Source organism: Ursus americanus, chromosome 23 (assembly GCF_024610735.1).
Source record: "Ursus americanus isolate L20-20 chromosome 23, mUrsAme1.1.p, whole genome shotgun sequence".
NCBI classification, from domain to species: Eukaryota; Metazoa; Chordata; class Mammalia; order Carnivora; family Ursidae; genus Ursus; species Ursus americanus.
In genome coordinates, this window is record NC_142149.1 from 30,132,036 (window position 1) to 30,146,109 (window position 14,074).

Genomic DNA, 14,074 nt, shown 5'->3' on the forward strand with positions numbered 1-14,074 from the left:
TTTATGAGAGTCAGGAGGAGAGGGGTACGGAGGGGAACAGGAAAAGGAGTCGTTGTCACATGGACTTTGTTTTTCTGTTTCGTTTTCTGTCATGTGCACTTTTTGAAATACAGTATTTAGCAATAACCTGACCCTCACACTGTCCTTGTATTATCTTGTGTCCTAGTTCTACGAGGTGAGTTATTTAGTATATCCTAAGGAAAAAAAATGACCTTTAGACACACACACACACACACACACACACACACACACACACACACACTCTACCATTCATTTCCTCCCTTCCCCTACCCAAACCTACAATTCCCTCTTTAAAATGACTGTTGTGGGGGCGCCTGGGTGGTCTGCTAAGCCTCTACCTTCAGCTCAGGTCATGATCCCCGGGGGGGGCCTGGGTTGGAGCCCCAGGCCAGGCTCCCTGCTCAGCAGGGAGTCTGCTTCTCCCTTTCCCCCTGCTCATGCTCACTCTCTCTCTCTCAAATAAATAAAATATTTTAAAAAACAAAATGGGGGCGCCTGGGTGGCACAGCGGTTGAGCGTCTGCCTGCGGCTCAGGGCATGATCCCCGCAGTGTGGGATTGAGCCCCACATCAGGCTCCTCCTCTAAGAGGCTGCTTCTTCCTCTCCCACTCCCCCTGCTTCCCCCTCTCCCACTCCTCCCTCTCTCGCTGGCTGTCTCTAGCCTGTCGAATAAATAAATAAAATCTTAAAAAAAAAATGACCGTTGTGAAGACAATGTTAACACAGAATTATGTGAATTACAAATTATCAACAGGAAAAAAATAAAACTTTTTATCATTGTACTTAAAAAGATGAAAACCAGAGAAAGATATATTCCAAATGCCAGCAATGGTTTTGTAGGATCTAAATTTTTTTTGTAATTTCCAAAATGTATACAATATATGTAATTTTATAGTTAAAATAATTTTAAAGCTAGATCTGCGAAAATGGAATCACAGTGTTCTATGACCAGCTGGTTCAGCTTCATCGGGCTCGGAGGGACATGGGGTAGCTTTTGAAATGCCAGGCCTATTTTGGGTGAGGGAAGAGATGAGCCGGGCGGGAAGGACGGTTCTCGCGGTTATTAGTCCGCAGCGTTTCAGTCCTGTCCCACGACCCAAGTCAAACAAATGCATTAAAGGCCTCAACTTCTCTGATCCGTCCCCAGAACGGCAGAGGAGGACGTGGTGGGGCCGGCAGAACACCCCGCGCGCCGCCACCCGCCCCGGGGTGCGCCAGACCAGCAGGGCGGGTCCGGGACACTAGCAGCCGCCGGTCACCCTCCCGCCGCCCAGGCCCCGCCCCCGGCCCCTCAAACAGGCCCCGCCCCCGGCCGGGCCCCGGCCAGGTCCCACCCACCGCCGTCACGTGGTGGGGCGCCGGTTCCAGCCTGCGGCTGATGCTGCCGCCCGGCATTCGCCATGGAGCTGGCGCCCCGACCCTCTTCTGTGCTGCGGCTGCTGCTGCTGCTGCTTCTGGGCCTGAGCACCGGTAGGTTCGGGCAGAAGGTGCATCAGCGGCCGGTGCCTCCTCTGTTCAGGGATGAGCGTCTCTTAGTGGGTTTGTGCTTTTGAAAGCAAATCTCTTTCCTCCAGTTTCTACCTTGCGTAATTATACTGCTTTAGAACCTGGCTCTTTTTCCTTTTTTCTTTTCTTTCTTTCTTTCTTTCTTTCTTTCTTTCTTTCTTTCTTTCTTTCTTTCTTTCTTTCTTTCATGCTAAGTGCTTTTTCTACCCCTTTCTGGCGCTGAGTGGTCTGGTGCGCCTCTCTTCCCTACGCCTCGGTAGAAGCAGTTGTGCAAAATAGATGACTCGGGGAAACTGCTGATCGATGAGGTTTCCACGATCCTAAGTCCACCTCCCTTTTCCTGCGATGATTGGCTGCTAAGTGGGATTAATGAGGACTTTTTATTTTGAGCCGAAACATGCGGTGTGAAGGACCCTGAAAAACCGGCCCTACCACGAATGGAACGTTTCATTGAGATGATGTCTTTCTCTCTCTCCTTATCAGAACAGACAGCATTAACATCTCCCCTCACTGCCATTCTTTTGGACAAAAACAAAATCGTGTTTAATAGGATGACTTGCAAATCGATTTTCAGTCGTTCAGCAAAATGTTTCCTGGTCTGAATCAAGATCCGAGAATTTGAACTGGCCACAAACTTGCCTTGTGATCTTAGGCGGACTGCTTACGAGTGCTCCTCTTGCCTTTCCTAAACTGTGGATCATCTGGTCCTTCAGCTTGGGTCTAGGAAATGTTGTCAAATATGTTGCCCCCCCCCCCCCCCAATTTTAACAGTGGTCACTGCCAAGGAACGGAGGAGGGCCAGCAGTTAAGTCAAAAGGGACCCGGCCTCATCTGTCATTTTCCAGGAGACTTGTACTCTTAGGTCACTTGCGTGGAGAATCTTCCGCTACGTCTATGATCTAGCCACTGTTTTCCTCCTCAAGCCACTTTCTGGTTTTCTTAATTTACACCCTTCTCACTCACAAAACTCCGTTGTCTCCTCCTCTACTCCCTTCTCTTTGAGACCAGTTTTTGGGCTTTTCCTTGTTACGGGGGCTTGAAATTCAAGAAAAGAGGAAGTGGAAAGCAGGAAACTCCGATCATGGAGGGTGACCTCCCATCTTTTTGAACGGCAGCCTTTTCTTACTCCAGAGGGGTATTTGAGAAAAACAACTGTAACTCGAGAGCTGTTACTTTAGCAAAGGTGACATAGAGAGTGTATTGCACCTCCTCTCTGCTACAAAGTTAACTAGGGAGAATTGGAGCTGCGGGATTAAAGGATATACGTGCATATATGTGGCTTTTGATCTGTGGAATATCTTTTGATATTTGGAAAGCCAAGCTGCCTTCTCCAAAAGTGATGCCAGTGTGCACTCTTGTCAACAGCGCTGAGGACTGGTCTCCTGTATCCTTGTGGCCACTGAGCACCTGCCATTATTTTTTTATCTATCAAATAAGCAGAGATTTTTTTTTTTAGTGACCTCATATTGGTTTGATTTTCATAGCTGAATATTAGTGATGTTAATCCTTTTTTTCACATATATATCAGACATTCAAATTTCCTTTTCATAAATTATTTCCTCAGAGCCTTTACCCATTTCACTATTAGGATCTTCCTTTTTGAAATTGATCTACACGAGTAAGGAAGATCATCCTTTTTCATATTTGTCACAGATCCTTCTTTGTTGTATGCCTTTCAATTTCTGATGTACATAAATTTTGTTGTACAGAAAATATAACAAGCCTCTGTCTTCAACTCTGTTGATCTTTTTCTTTATAATCTCTGGGGTATGCTTACATCATTTCCCCATCCGGAGATCAAAAAAAACCATTCAGGGGCGCCTGGGTGGTACAGTAGTTAAGCATCTGCCTTCGGCTCAGGGCATGATCCCGGTGTTATGGGATCGAGCCCCACATCAGGCTCCTCCGCTATGAGCCTGCTTCTTCCTCTCCCACTCCCCCTGCTTGTGTTCCCTCTCTCGCTGGCTGTCTCTCTCTCTTCAAATAAATAAAAATAAAATCTTAAAAAAAAACCATTCAATTATATATATATAATTTTTTTTTTAAGATTTTATTTATTTGAGAGAGAGAGTGAGTGAAAGAGAGAACACAAGCAGGGGGAGCAGCAGGCAGGGAGCCTGATGCAGGACTCAATCCCAGGACCTTGAGATCATGACTTGAACCTAAGGCAGATGCTTAACCAACTAAGCCACCCCGGTGTCCTCAATTATACTTTTGTATTCTGTATTATTTTAATATCTAAATTTCAAAATTGAAATACTTGATCCACTTGAAATTTATTTTTGTCAAGTAAGGACCTACATTTTTTTCCTCCTTTACAAAAGCTAACAGTTGCCCCAGCATAAGGTAGTGAATATTGGTCCCTCTCATTTGGGATACCACTTTACTCATATATGAAATGAGATATAAAGGTCGGCATTTTACATTTTGCGATTTTCCCCCCAGAAATGTGAATCTGTCTTTCTAAAACAGAATTGTAAAAGTGTTTCATGCTTATTGTTAAAAATCTGATTACAGGGGTGTAGAAGGAAAAGTGAAAGCCCACAACTTCCTATGCTATTATTAAGTTTGGTCTGCTTTTTTTTTTTTAAGATTTATTTATTTATTATAGAGAGAGTGTGTGGGAGGCTCAGAAAGAGGGAATCTCAAGCTGACTCTGCTCAGCATGGGAGCCTGATGCAGGGCTTGAACTCACAGCCCTGAGGTCAGAACGTGAGCTGAGATCAAGAGTCAGATGCTTTTTTTTTTTTTTTAAAGATTTTATTTATTTATTTGACAGAGAGAGACAGCCAGCGAGAGAGGGAACACAAGCAGGGGGAGTGGGAGAGGAAGAAGCAGGCTCCCAGCAGAAGAGCCTGATGTGGGGCTCGATCCCAGAGCACCGGGAAAACGCCCTGAGCCGAAGGCAGACACTTAACGACTGCGCCACCCAGGCGCCCCAAGAGTCAGATGCTTAACTGACTGAGCCACCAGGCGCTCCTAGTTTGCTTCATTATAACCGAAGTGCCTTTCCTTATCTCCACAATATAGTAGCGTGAGTAAAGTGCCTCAGACAGAAACCAAGTCATCTGCAGCTTATCATGGCCGTCTCTGCGGGCTTGGAATTGACCCGGATGTCACACATTCTTCGGGAAGATCACCTTGTGCTTCTGTTTCAGGAGCGGTCACCGCCCGGCCCGCAGAGGAGGGAAAGGAAGTATGGGATTACGTGACTGTCCGCAAGGACGCCCACATGTTCTGGTGGCTCTATTATGCCACTAACCCCTGCAAGAACTTCTCAGAACTGCCCCTGGTCATGTGGCTTCAGGTAAAAGTGGCTTGGCTGCCTGGTCAGGTTCCCCCACTTACCACTTTGCTTGCTCTTGAGGACTCGCAGCTCAGCGGTGAAGGACTGATGTGATCCAGCAGCCAGTGGGGGGTCGCCTAGGCTTGGGGGTTCGGTGTCCTCCTGAGGCAGGCCAAGGCAATGGTATACCAAGGGGGCCGAATCCCAGAGTGAGGGCTTCTAGCCTTTGCAGGGCTGTGCTTATATTGAGCGCGGTCGGTGGCCGGACGCCTTCATGGGAGCTTCTGAAGACGCATTGACTGTATGCTGACAGAAACGTTTTGAAAAGTTCCAAAGCAAAGGCTGAGGTACCCTGAGCAGCCCTGCCTCTCCCTCTTCTCCCAGTCCTTCCTCGACCCTCACTCCTCGCCCCCAGAAAAGCTGATCTTTTGAAAGGACTCAGCCTTTTGTACCTTAGTATTAAATATGGCGCCCTGTCCTTCTCCCTGAGTGTGTTTGCGTTTTAATCTTGAGTTCTGATTGTAGGATGGAAGGCAGAGAGCTGGTCGAAGCGTATCTGGGGGCAGGCAGAGGGTCCTTTCTTGCCTTCCTAAAACACCTGTCCAGAGGTGGCCCACACCCGCCTGAAGACCAGACTCTAGGGAGGGGTTGAGGAATGCGCTCTTGCTTCAGCTTCTGGAAACTAGACGTATGGCCCAGATTGGGCTCCAGGTTGCTCACCGGTAAATGGAGTGTCCTGCCACTCCCCTCCATGGGATGCAAATGTCACTTCCTCCCAAAATGTCAGTATTCACAGGCAACCTGCCAGTACCCTGGACTTGGCCTCCTTAGCTGGCCTCTATAGACTTTTCTAGTGAGATAGAGCTCAGAGGAGCCCTTTGCCGGGAGGGCCCTTTCTCTTGTAGCATTATCACAACTGTCTCCTTTGAGGGCTGGAGGTGAGGCCCGGCCCGAGGGTGCAGATATGAAAACGTCTGAGAAAAGATCCCATGTGTGTATTCCAGGGAACTTCTGTTCACCCCGGGCTGCCGGAGGCGGAGATGGGGCAGGGTTCCATTTTCTGAGCTTTGGTTTGTATTTTATTTTTTTAAAGATTTTGTTTATTTATTTGAGAGACAGAGTGAGAGAGAGATCCCAAGCAGGCGGCAAGGGTAGAGGAAGAAGCAGACTCCTCACTGAGCAGGGAGCCCAATGTGGGACTCGATCCCAGGACCCTGAGATCATGACCTGAGCTGAAGGCAGATGCTTCACTGACTGAGCCACCCAGGTGCCCTGCACTTTGGTTTTTAATCTGAGGAATTTTGAGGGTTTTGAACATTTTTATTAATCAGCAGGACTTTTTCCACCCTCAAGTGAAAGCCGACATACGGAGCCGAAGCAGAAAGCAGAGGTGTGTGCTGGCGTGTCGGCCGGGAGCTGCCAGTGCGCGGCCCCTTGTCGCTGCCCCCCTGAGGCACCTTCTCAGGAATTTAAAAACTGTTCCATTTCAGAGGCTGCAAACCTTCCCTTTGGCTGATGGCAGAGTCAGGTGGTGGTTCTGCCTGAATTACTTGCCAACATTTTCTTAATAGATCGACTGATTGATTTTAGAGGTGGGGGGGAGAGAGAGAGAATCCCAAGCAGACTCTGGGCTGAGCGTGGAGCCCGGCACCGGGCTCGATCTCATGACCCTGAGATCCCGACCTTAGCCGAAACCAAGAGTCAGACGCGCAACGGACTGTGCCACCCAGGCGCCCCGGTTGCCAACATGTTAAGTTCAAGACATTTCTTTCCTTTTTCCAAAAATCAGGAGACTTGGCACCTTGGGGCCTGACCCTGCTGTCCCAGAGCTGAGTGGCAGTGGCCCCTGTCAGACAGGGCAGGAGCCTCCGCCCGCAGCTGATTTCGTGGCCCCGGAGGCCGCCCAGTTTGTGACCTTTGGTTAGGTTAACCCTGGCTGAGCTGAGGTACTGTTCGCAGGTTATCACCAGGCTCACTAACCAACCTGCCCGTCGGTGCTCAGAGGCCCACGGGAGAAGGAAAAAGACGATATGACTAGGGAAGAAATCACTACTTTAGGCTAAAAGGGGACCTACTTCAGCAGCCAGCTGGCGACGCTCATACTGACTTCTGTGGGCAAGTCTTTGAGAATCGAGGTCCTGTCACCTGAGTGAAGTGGCTCTGAGCGAGCCGTGAGCTGTTTTACACACACTCTCAAGTCCTTTCAGCATTTCGGTTGGTCTGCTGACACGTTCCCCGTATTTCAGAGTCACTGGGTAGTCCTGGGTCGTGACAGCACCCCATCCCAAAGTTCTAAAGGAAAAAGGATTTTGCAGTAGGATGTTCTCAAATAGAACATTCTCCGGCCAGTTTCTCATTGCCATGGGCGGGGGGCAGTGCGGGGAGTGTCGTCTCCTGCCGCCAACCACAGCTTATCCAGAACAGGACAGGAAATTGGGATTTGTCCCCCCAAGGTCAAGCCCCTGGGACTCCCAGCTTCGCTCCTTTCGCTCTGCTCCTGTCCTCCCGTCTCCCGGAAGGGGCCCAGCACTCCCGGGAGGATACACGCGAGCTCTTCACTTACCGCGTGTTGCAGTGTAAGCGTTTTTCAGTGCTTCCGCGTAGTTCCGTGTAGTCTGTGGTTCTAAATGGCCGTTTCATGGTCCGTCTTGTAGACGTGTCGGAACTTCCGAACCTGTTCCCAAGCGAGGGACACTGCAGGTGCACCCTTTCGCTGTTGCAAATGTCACTGCTGAGCAGCTGCGTCTGGTCGGTGAGCTTTTACCACGCTGTTGGGAAAGCTTAAGATACAGCGTGCACATAATTAGACGGATTATAGCCACCCCGTTTTATAATAGTTTGGTGTTGGTTCAAAACATTGCATAGCTTCATACGGTCTTTCCGTATTGGGGTCCTCCAGTTACCCCTAAGCCCTGACCCTATGTTGTCTTTTTTTTCCTTTAGCTTTCCCCATACAGCTTCTGTTTTGCTGGAGGGGTTCCTTCCATGTTTGTGTATCTCCCTTTCCTGTCCATCCTGCTTATGCACGGGGAGGCAGTATCCTTTTATTCGAGGCTTATCCCCTCGGCTCAGCTGGCCCCTGAGGCTTTGTCCAGAAGAGCACTGACCATGCTTTCCCCTAACCTTCTCCTGAAGGGTCTCCCTCCCTCCCTTAGCCCTTCCCAACCCATAGGACCTCCACCTCTCATGCTTGGGCCCCAGCACCGAGCTCCGGTCACAGCCCTGCCCTGCCCTGCCCTTGCTCCTGCGTACACGCGGTATTGGGTCCTCCCTGCACTGGGACCTTTGCATTTGCTGAATTCTGTCCTGGGGACCCACGTGATCAAACTGCCCCTTGGTCTGGGTCCCTTGTCAGTCTGCAGGGACACTGAGGAGAGGGTGGTGGGTGGAGCGTCACAGGGCCCCAGGTCCTGGCCTGGCAGACCCCTAATTGCCATGCCCCTTCCCTGGGCCTTACTGCTCATCTTAAAAATGAGAGGGGGTGGACAAGGTGTTTTGAAGCTCGGTGAACCCCATGGCAGGCCAGGGTTCAATCTCAGAGGATCGGAGGAGGTAGGAAAGTTCCCTCTGGGGCTGTTAGGCCAGGTCTTTTCCATGATTGATTGATTGATATTATTATTATTGTTATTATTATTATTATTATTTTATTTTATTTTCAAGTAATTTTTACACCCACAACCTCAAACTCACAACCCTGAGATCAGGAGTCGCAGGCTGAAATGACTCAGCAGCCAGGCGTCCCTGGGTCTCTTCCCTTGAAAAGGCTTGAGCATTACCAGGGGGCTCCGTTGGTACAGGCACCATGGTTCACCAGGTCATTTGGGTCTTTTGTATAACATTGACCCAGCCATGGCTAAATCATAAATTGTTTATTGCGAATGTGGTCGTCATTATAATGACTAAGATTTGACTGATGTTCTCTCTGGGTTTATTTTTGTTTATTTTCTCTTCCACAGGGTGGTCCGGGAGGTTCCAGCACTGGATTTGGAAACTTCGAGGAAATTGGGCCCCTTGATAGTGATCTCAAACCACGAAGAAGTACCTGGGTACGGTGAGCACAGCCCGTAACTGCAAGGGCCCTGTGGCCTCCCCAGGGGTGAGCCCCACCTGGCCCTACCCCATTCTGGGTGGAGTCACAAGTCTAGTCATCCTGCCCCAACCCTTTCCCCATGTGTCCTGGGGTCTTGCACACTTGTCCACAGGCTTCCTCTCTCGCCAGCCTCTTCCATTTCTTGGGAAGCTTGTCCCGCCCCGGGTCTCTCTGACCTTCCCACATCGCTGACCTTTCTTTCCACTTGGCGGCAGAAGCCTATTCTAGCCGACACCCTGGACCTCGTCACTCCCTACATCTTGGCCATCTCTCTAGTCCAACTGCAGGGTCCCTGCTTCCGTCCAGAGCCCCCAATCCTGTCCCTTCTCCCCTCGCCTGCCTTGCTTCTTGACTCCATCAAGAGCTCAGACCCCTTGTCCTCTGCCCTTCTGGTGTCTCCCTAGTTCTGTCTCCCTCGCTCCCTCATTCTTAGTTTCACTTCCTGCCCTAACCCCTCTCTGCTCACCCCCTGCCTCCTTCATCGTTCTCCCGGAAGAGCCCTGCCACCCCCAAGCTTGGGTCAGTCCCACTGTCCATCTGCTTGGTTCCGACTCCCAGGTGCCAACACCGCAGCGTTGGCGGGGTGCGGCTGTTGCCCGGCTGTGGGCTTCGCCTGGGCTTAGGGCCGCCTCTGCGGTGCGCTGCGACTCCGCTCCCTTCCCTGTCTGACATGTTGTCTCCCTGCCTCCCCGAGAGAACAGAGCCGGCCCTGTGACCAGCCACCCCCATCCTTGCTAGTAAGTGCTTTACCTCTCTGCCCCGTACTGGCCTCCTGCCCACCTCAGAACAACACGTGAGGCTCCTCTCTGCTGACGTCCCTTCCTCCGGGGTTCCCCTCGGACAGTTACTGCCTTTCTCTATCCTTACGCTGTCTCTAGACTCGCTTCTTCCTGGGCTGCGGACATGCACAGGTTTTCCCCAACCTACTGCACCAGCCCCTCCAGCTCCTGCCCTTTCTTCAAAGAATCCTTTATTCAGGCATACCTCGGAGATACTGTGGGTTCGGTTCCGGATCACCACAGTAAAGCGGGTCCAATGAATTTTTTTATTTTCCAGGGCATATAAAAGTTATGCTTACACTATAGTGTGGTCTGTTCCATGGGCACTAACGTGATGTGTAGAAAAACAGTGTACGTACCTTAAGGGAAAAGGGCCCTATTGCTAAAAAATGCTAGCCATCATCTGAGCTTTCCCTGAGTGGTCACCACTGGTCACAGAACACCATGACAAGTACAGTAGTAATGAAACAGTTGGAAATACTGCAAGAATTACTAAAATTGGCCCAGAGACACGAAGTGAGCAGATGCTGTTGGGAAAATGGTACCGACGGACTTGCTCCATGTGGGGCTGCCCACAAGCCTTCAATTTAGAAAAAGTGCGGTAAAATTAGGTGTGCTTCTGTTTACTGCTGTCTAGTCTTTACCTCTTCTTTATGTCTTCGCCTAGAGCTTTCGGGCTGGGGGTGGGGCTGGGGGCAGGAGACAGGGGGTGCTAGGGAGCCCGATGCCCACGAGCTCTAGGGTGCTGTACATGAGTCTCCCCCCGGCCGTGACGAGGTTGGGCAGCCCTGTCCTAACCCACTGCGCTGTCCCCGTAACTGCTGGAGCTCCTGTCCCCGGGGGCATGCTGGCGTCCCAGTCCCAAGTCCAGCGGATCCTTCATGGGATTCTTTCCATGGACTTCTTTGCCACCCTGTTGACCACTCCCCTGTCTTAGATGTTGCTGTTTCCCGTTCTCTGTCCTTGGCAACATTCTCTTCTGTGCACCCTTTGGGCAGCTCTGTCCTCTCAAACTGCTTTAATGACACATAGAAGCTGATGACTCCCGAGTCAGTATCTCCAGCTCAGAACTTTTGCTCCTGAACTATTTCTCCATTTGCTTCTGAGATGTCTCCATGTGGGTGTCCCTCATATATCCCCTATTCAACATACCCCAAACTATATTTGTTAGTACACCAGACCCTCTGCCCACCCACAAGAGCACGAGCAGAGGGAGAGGGAGAAGCAGACTCCCCACTGAGTGCGGAGCCCAGTGCAGGGCTTGATCCCAGGACCCGGGATCATGACCTGAGCCGAAGGCAGAGCCACCCAGGCGCCCCTAAAAATGAATTCTTAAAATACAGCCTTATTGAAATATCATTCAGATACCATACGACTCACCCATTTAAAGTGTATGGTTCAGTGGCTTTCTGTATATTCAGAGTTTTACAACCATTACCACAATGAATTTCAGAACGTTTCCAGTACCCTCCCATCCCAGAAAACCCTTACCTGTTAACCACCAGTCTCTCCTTAGGCCACCACAAGTCAGCCTTCCGTCTCCGTAGACTCGGCTGTGTTAGCCATCTTACCACAATGGAGTCGTGCGGTATGTGGCCTTTGGTGTGTGGCTTCTGTCACTTCACATGGTATTTGCAAGGTTGATCCGTGTCGCATGTGCCACTACTGAATAAAACTCCATTGTGTGGACAGACCACATTTCGTTGTCTCTTCGTCTGTTGGTGGACACCTGGGTTGTTTCCACCCTTTGGCTCTGACGATGAGTGCGGGGGACACTGGTGTGCAAACCTTTGTTTGAGTTCCTATAGTCAGTTTTTGGGGGAATCTACCTCTAAGTGGAATTGCTGGAGTGTAGGATAACTCCGCGTTTAACACCCGCGTGTCGTTAATATTCTCCATCCATCCCTCTTCCATCCTCTCTAGTGGCTGCTTTCAGGGCGCCTCTCGGTAGTGCAAATCACTCCTTAGTTCCCAGAAGATCAGCGCCGGATTCCTGGGCATAAACTGGTCTCTGCCTACCTCCTGCCCCATCTCCCAACGTCTGTCCACGTACACTCTGCCTTCAGGCCTCTGCCTGGCCAGTTCCTTGGCTTGGACCTCATTCCTTTGGCCCCTCATTCACTCCTACTTTACCGACTTACATCTACCATTCAAGACTCGGTGCGGGGCCACCTCTTCCTTAAGGTCCTCTCTGAGGCCTTGGATTCTCTTTGTCTCCCTGCTGGTCCTCCTTAAGTGCAGTTTACTTTTGCCTCAGGTCTTTGCACATGCTGTTCCCTTAGCCTGGAACATTCCTGAACTTGCTGCGTGTGGTAGCAGAGTGCCACACCAGCTTGTCCACAGGTGTCCCAGAACTCAGGGCATAGTACGACCCCGGCAGAGAGCGTGAACGAGAAGTGAGGAGGCCCGGGCCTAAGTGCTGGTGCTGCCATTCCTTGCCCAGCTTTGCGACCTTCCTTGGACGAGTCCTGGGTCTTTTCTCAACTTGAATTCCCTGATCAGTAAAGGACGTGGCTGGACTGTGTGATCAGTGAGGATCCTTCCAGACAGAAGAGTTGATAGCTCTGAGCCTCTTTGGAAAAAGTATTAGGATAAGTTCCGTACCTGCGGTGTACTGGAGGCCAGTCTGGTGTGGAGAGTGGATTCATCTTGAAGAAAACTGGTGTGTGATATTCAGACCTTGGAAGTACTGTCAGTCCTTCGAGCCGTGGCTCTGACTGACACTGGGCGGTTCTGCCTGAGCTCGTGGATTACATTTAGGACACTACTGTGCGAAAAGGGGCAGCTTAGATGCCTTGGTCCCTGTGTGTGTGTTAATCTTTCCCTCTCGCCTCTTCTTTTCTTTGCCTTTCTTTGCCTTAGTAGTTTATGTTCTTGGTCCTTCTTACTTATTATCTTTTTAAGCAGACTCCAGGCCCAGTGTGGGGCTTGAACTCACAACCCTGAGGTCGAGAGTTGCCTGCTCTGCTGACTAAGCCAGCCAGGCGCCCCTCCCATCCCGTATTATTTTTTGAAATCCCTTTTAGCAGTAATCATAAGCACACTGATACCTTCACATGCATGGGTTCACATGCATAAAAGATGGTGGAAATTAAAAAATTAAATTAAAATAAATTTAAAAAAGAAAGACGGTGGAAAGACAGTCGGTGACTAACTGAGTGATGGTACCACTTGACTTTCCTGTGCGACATGTAGCTCCAGTCGGCCAGTCTCCTCTTTGTGGATAACCCTGTGGGCACTGGTTTCAGTTGCGTGAACAAGAGTGACGCATACGCCAAAGACCTCGCCACCGTGGCATCAGACATGATGGTTCTCCTGAGGACTTTCTTCTGTCACCACGAGGAATTCCAGGTGAGCAGTGACTCGGGGACGCTACTACAGTTGTCTGAATAAACTTCAGTTTCCCCAGGAGTTCAATGTCCAGCCATTATCAGAGAAAACCTTTCTGCACCCGAGAGCAGATTGTGGCCTTTTGTTTCTATCATCTCTAAAGGTGGTTTTGAGCTTGAAAAAAGGACCTTGGAACCCAGTATTCTAATCAGATATGGGGGAAAAGACTAAGAAAAGCGGATTTGTTTTGTCTGGCCATTACATGTAATAGAAATTCGAAATTAATTCGTGTGGAAAAAAAAGGCATTCGGGATATTTAATTCTTCGTAAATTCCTTTTCTTGCTAGACGATTCCGTTCTACATTTTCTCAGAGTCCTATGGAGGAAAAATGGCGGCTGGCATTGGTCTAGAACTTTATAAGGTAACGGGGAAGATGACGTTGTTATTTTGGTTTCAGACAGAAACTGATTCTGTTCCTTTCTCTATCACCTGATACTGAATATACTTTGAGTGGGACCTTGTATAAAGTCTGTAACAGTCACCACAAAAAGTTTCAAAGAGAACAGTGAAGGTCGCCCTAGCCGATGTGGAACAAGCTATAAAGCAGGCTACAGCGAGTAAACCAATGTGGTGCGAGCATAGCAGCAGACTAACGGCTTCAATGCAGCAGCGTATGGTGTGTACATATGTGTACGTAAATAACATGTATGTGTCGTGCGTGTGATCACATGGCATTATCCTAGCCGATGATAAGATGGCATTTCAAATCACTGGGCAGCAGATAGAATATGCTTTGACAAACCGTAACGTGAAATTCTTTCTTTCGTAAAACGTCAGTTCTAGATAGATTAAAAATCTAAACATAAAAAAAAAACATCTAAACATAAAAATCAAAACCGTAAGAGAACCTGAGGCTTTCCTTCATTTTTTTTATTTTTTATTTTCTTTTAATTTTTAAGTTATTATTATTATTATTTTTTAGAGCAGGTGAACCAGGGAGGGAAGAGGGGCAGAGGGAGAGAGAGAGAGAGAGAGAATCTCAAGCAGCCTGCATGCCCAGC

The 14,074-nt window shown here is 49.5% G+C and overlaps 1 protein-coding gene across 1 annotated transcript in view; it reads left to right on the forward strand.

The window, feature by feature from the left end:
* The first annotated feature begins 1,360 nt into the window (after positions 1-1,360).
* SCPEP1 (serine carboxypeptidase 1) overlaps positions 1,361-14,074 on the forward strand; it is a 32,166-nt gene continuing 19,452 nt past the window's right edge. Inside the window, exons 1-5 of the mRNA XM_045773532.2 lie at positions 1,361-1,491; positions 4,686-4,834; positions 8,770-8,859; positions 12,878-13,033; positions 13,360-13,434. Of these exons, the coding sequence (XP_045629488.2) occupies positions 1,422-1,491; positions 4,686-4,834; positions 8,770-8,859; positions 12,878-13,033; positions 13,360-13,434 (540 nt within the window). The 5' untranslated portion in view covers positions 1,361-1,421. The remainder of the gene's footprint in view (positions 1,492-4,685; positions 4,835-8,769; positions 8,860-12,877; positions 13,034-13,359; positions 13,435-14,074) is intronic.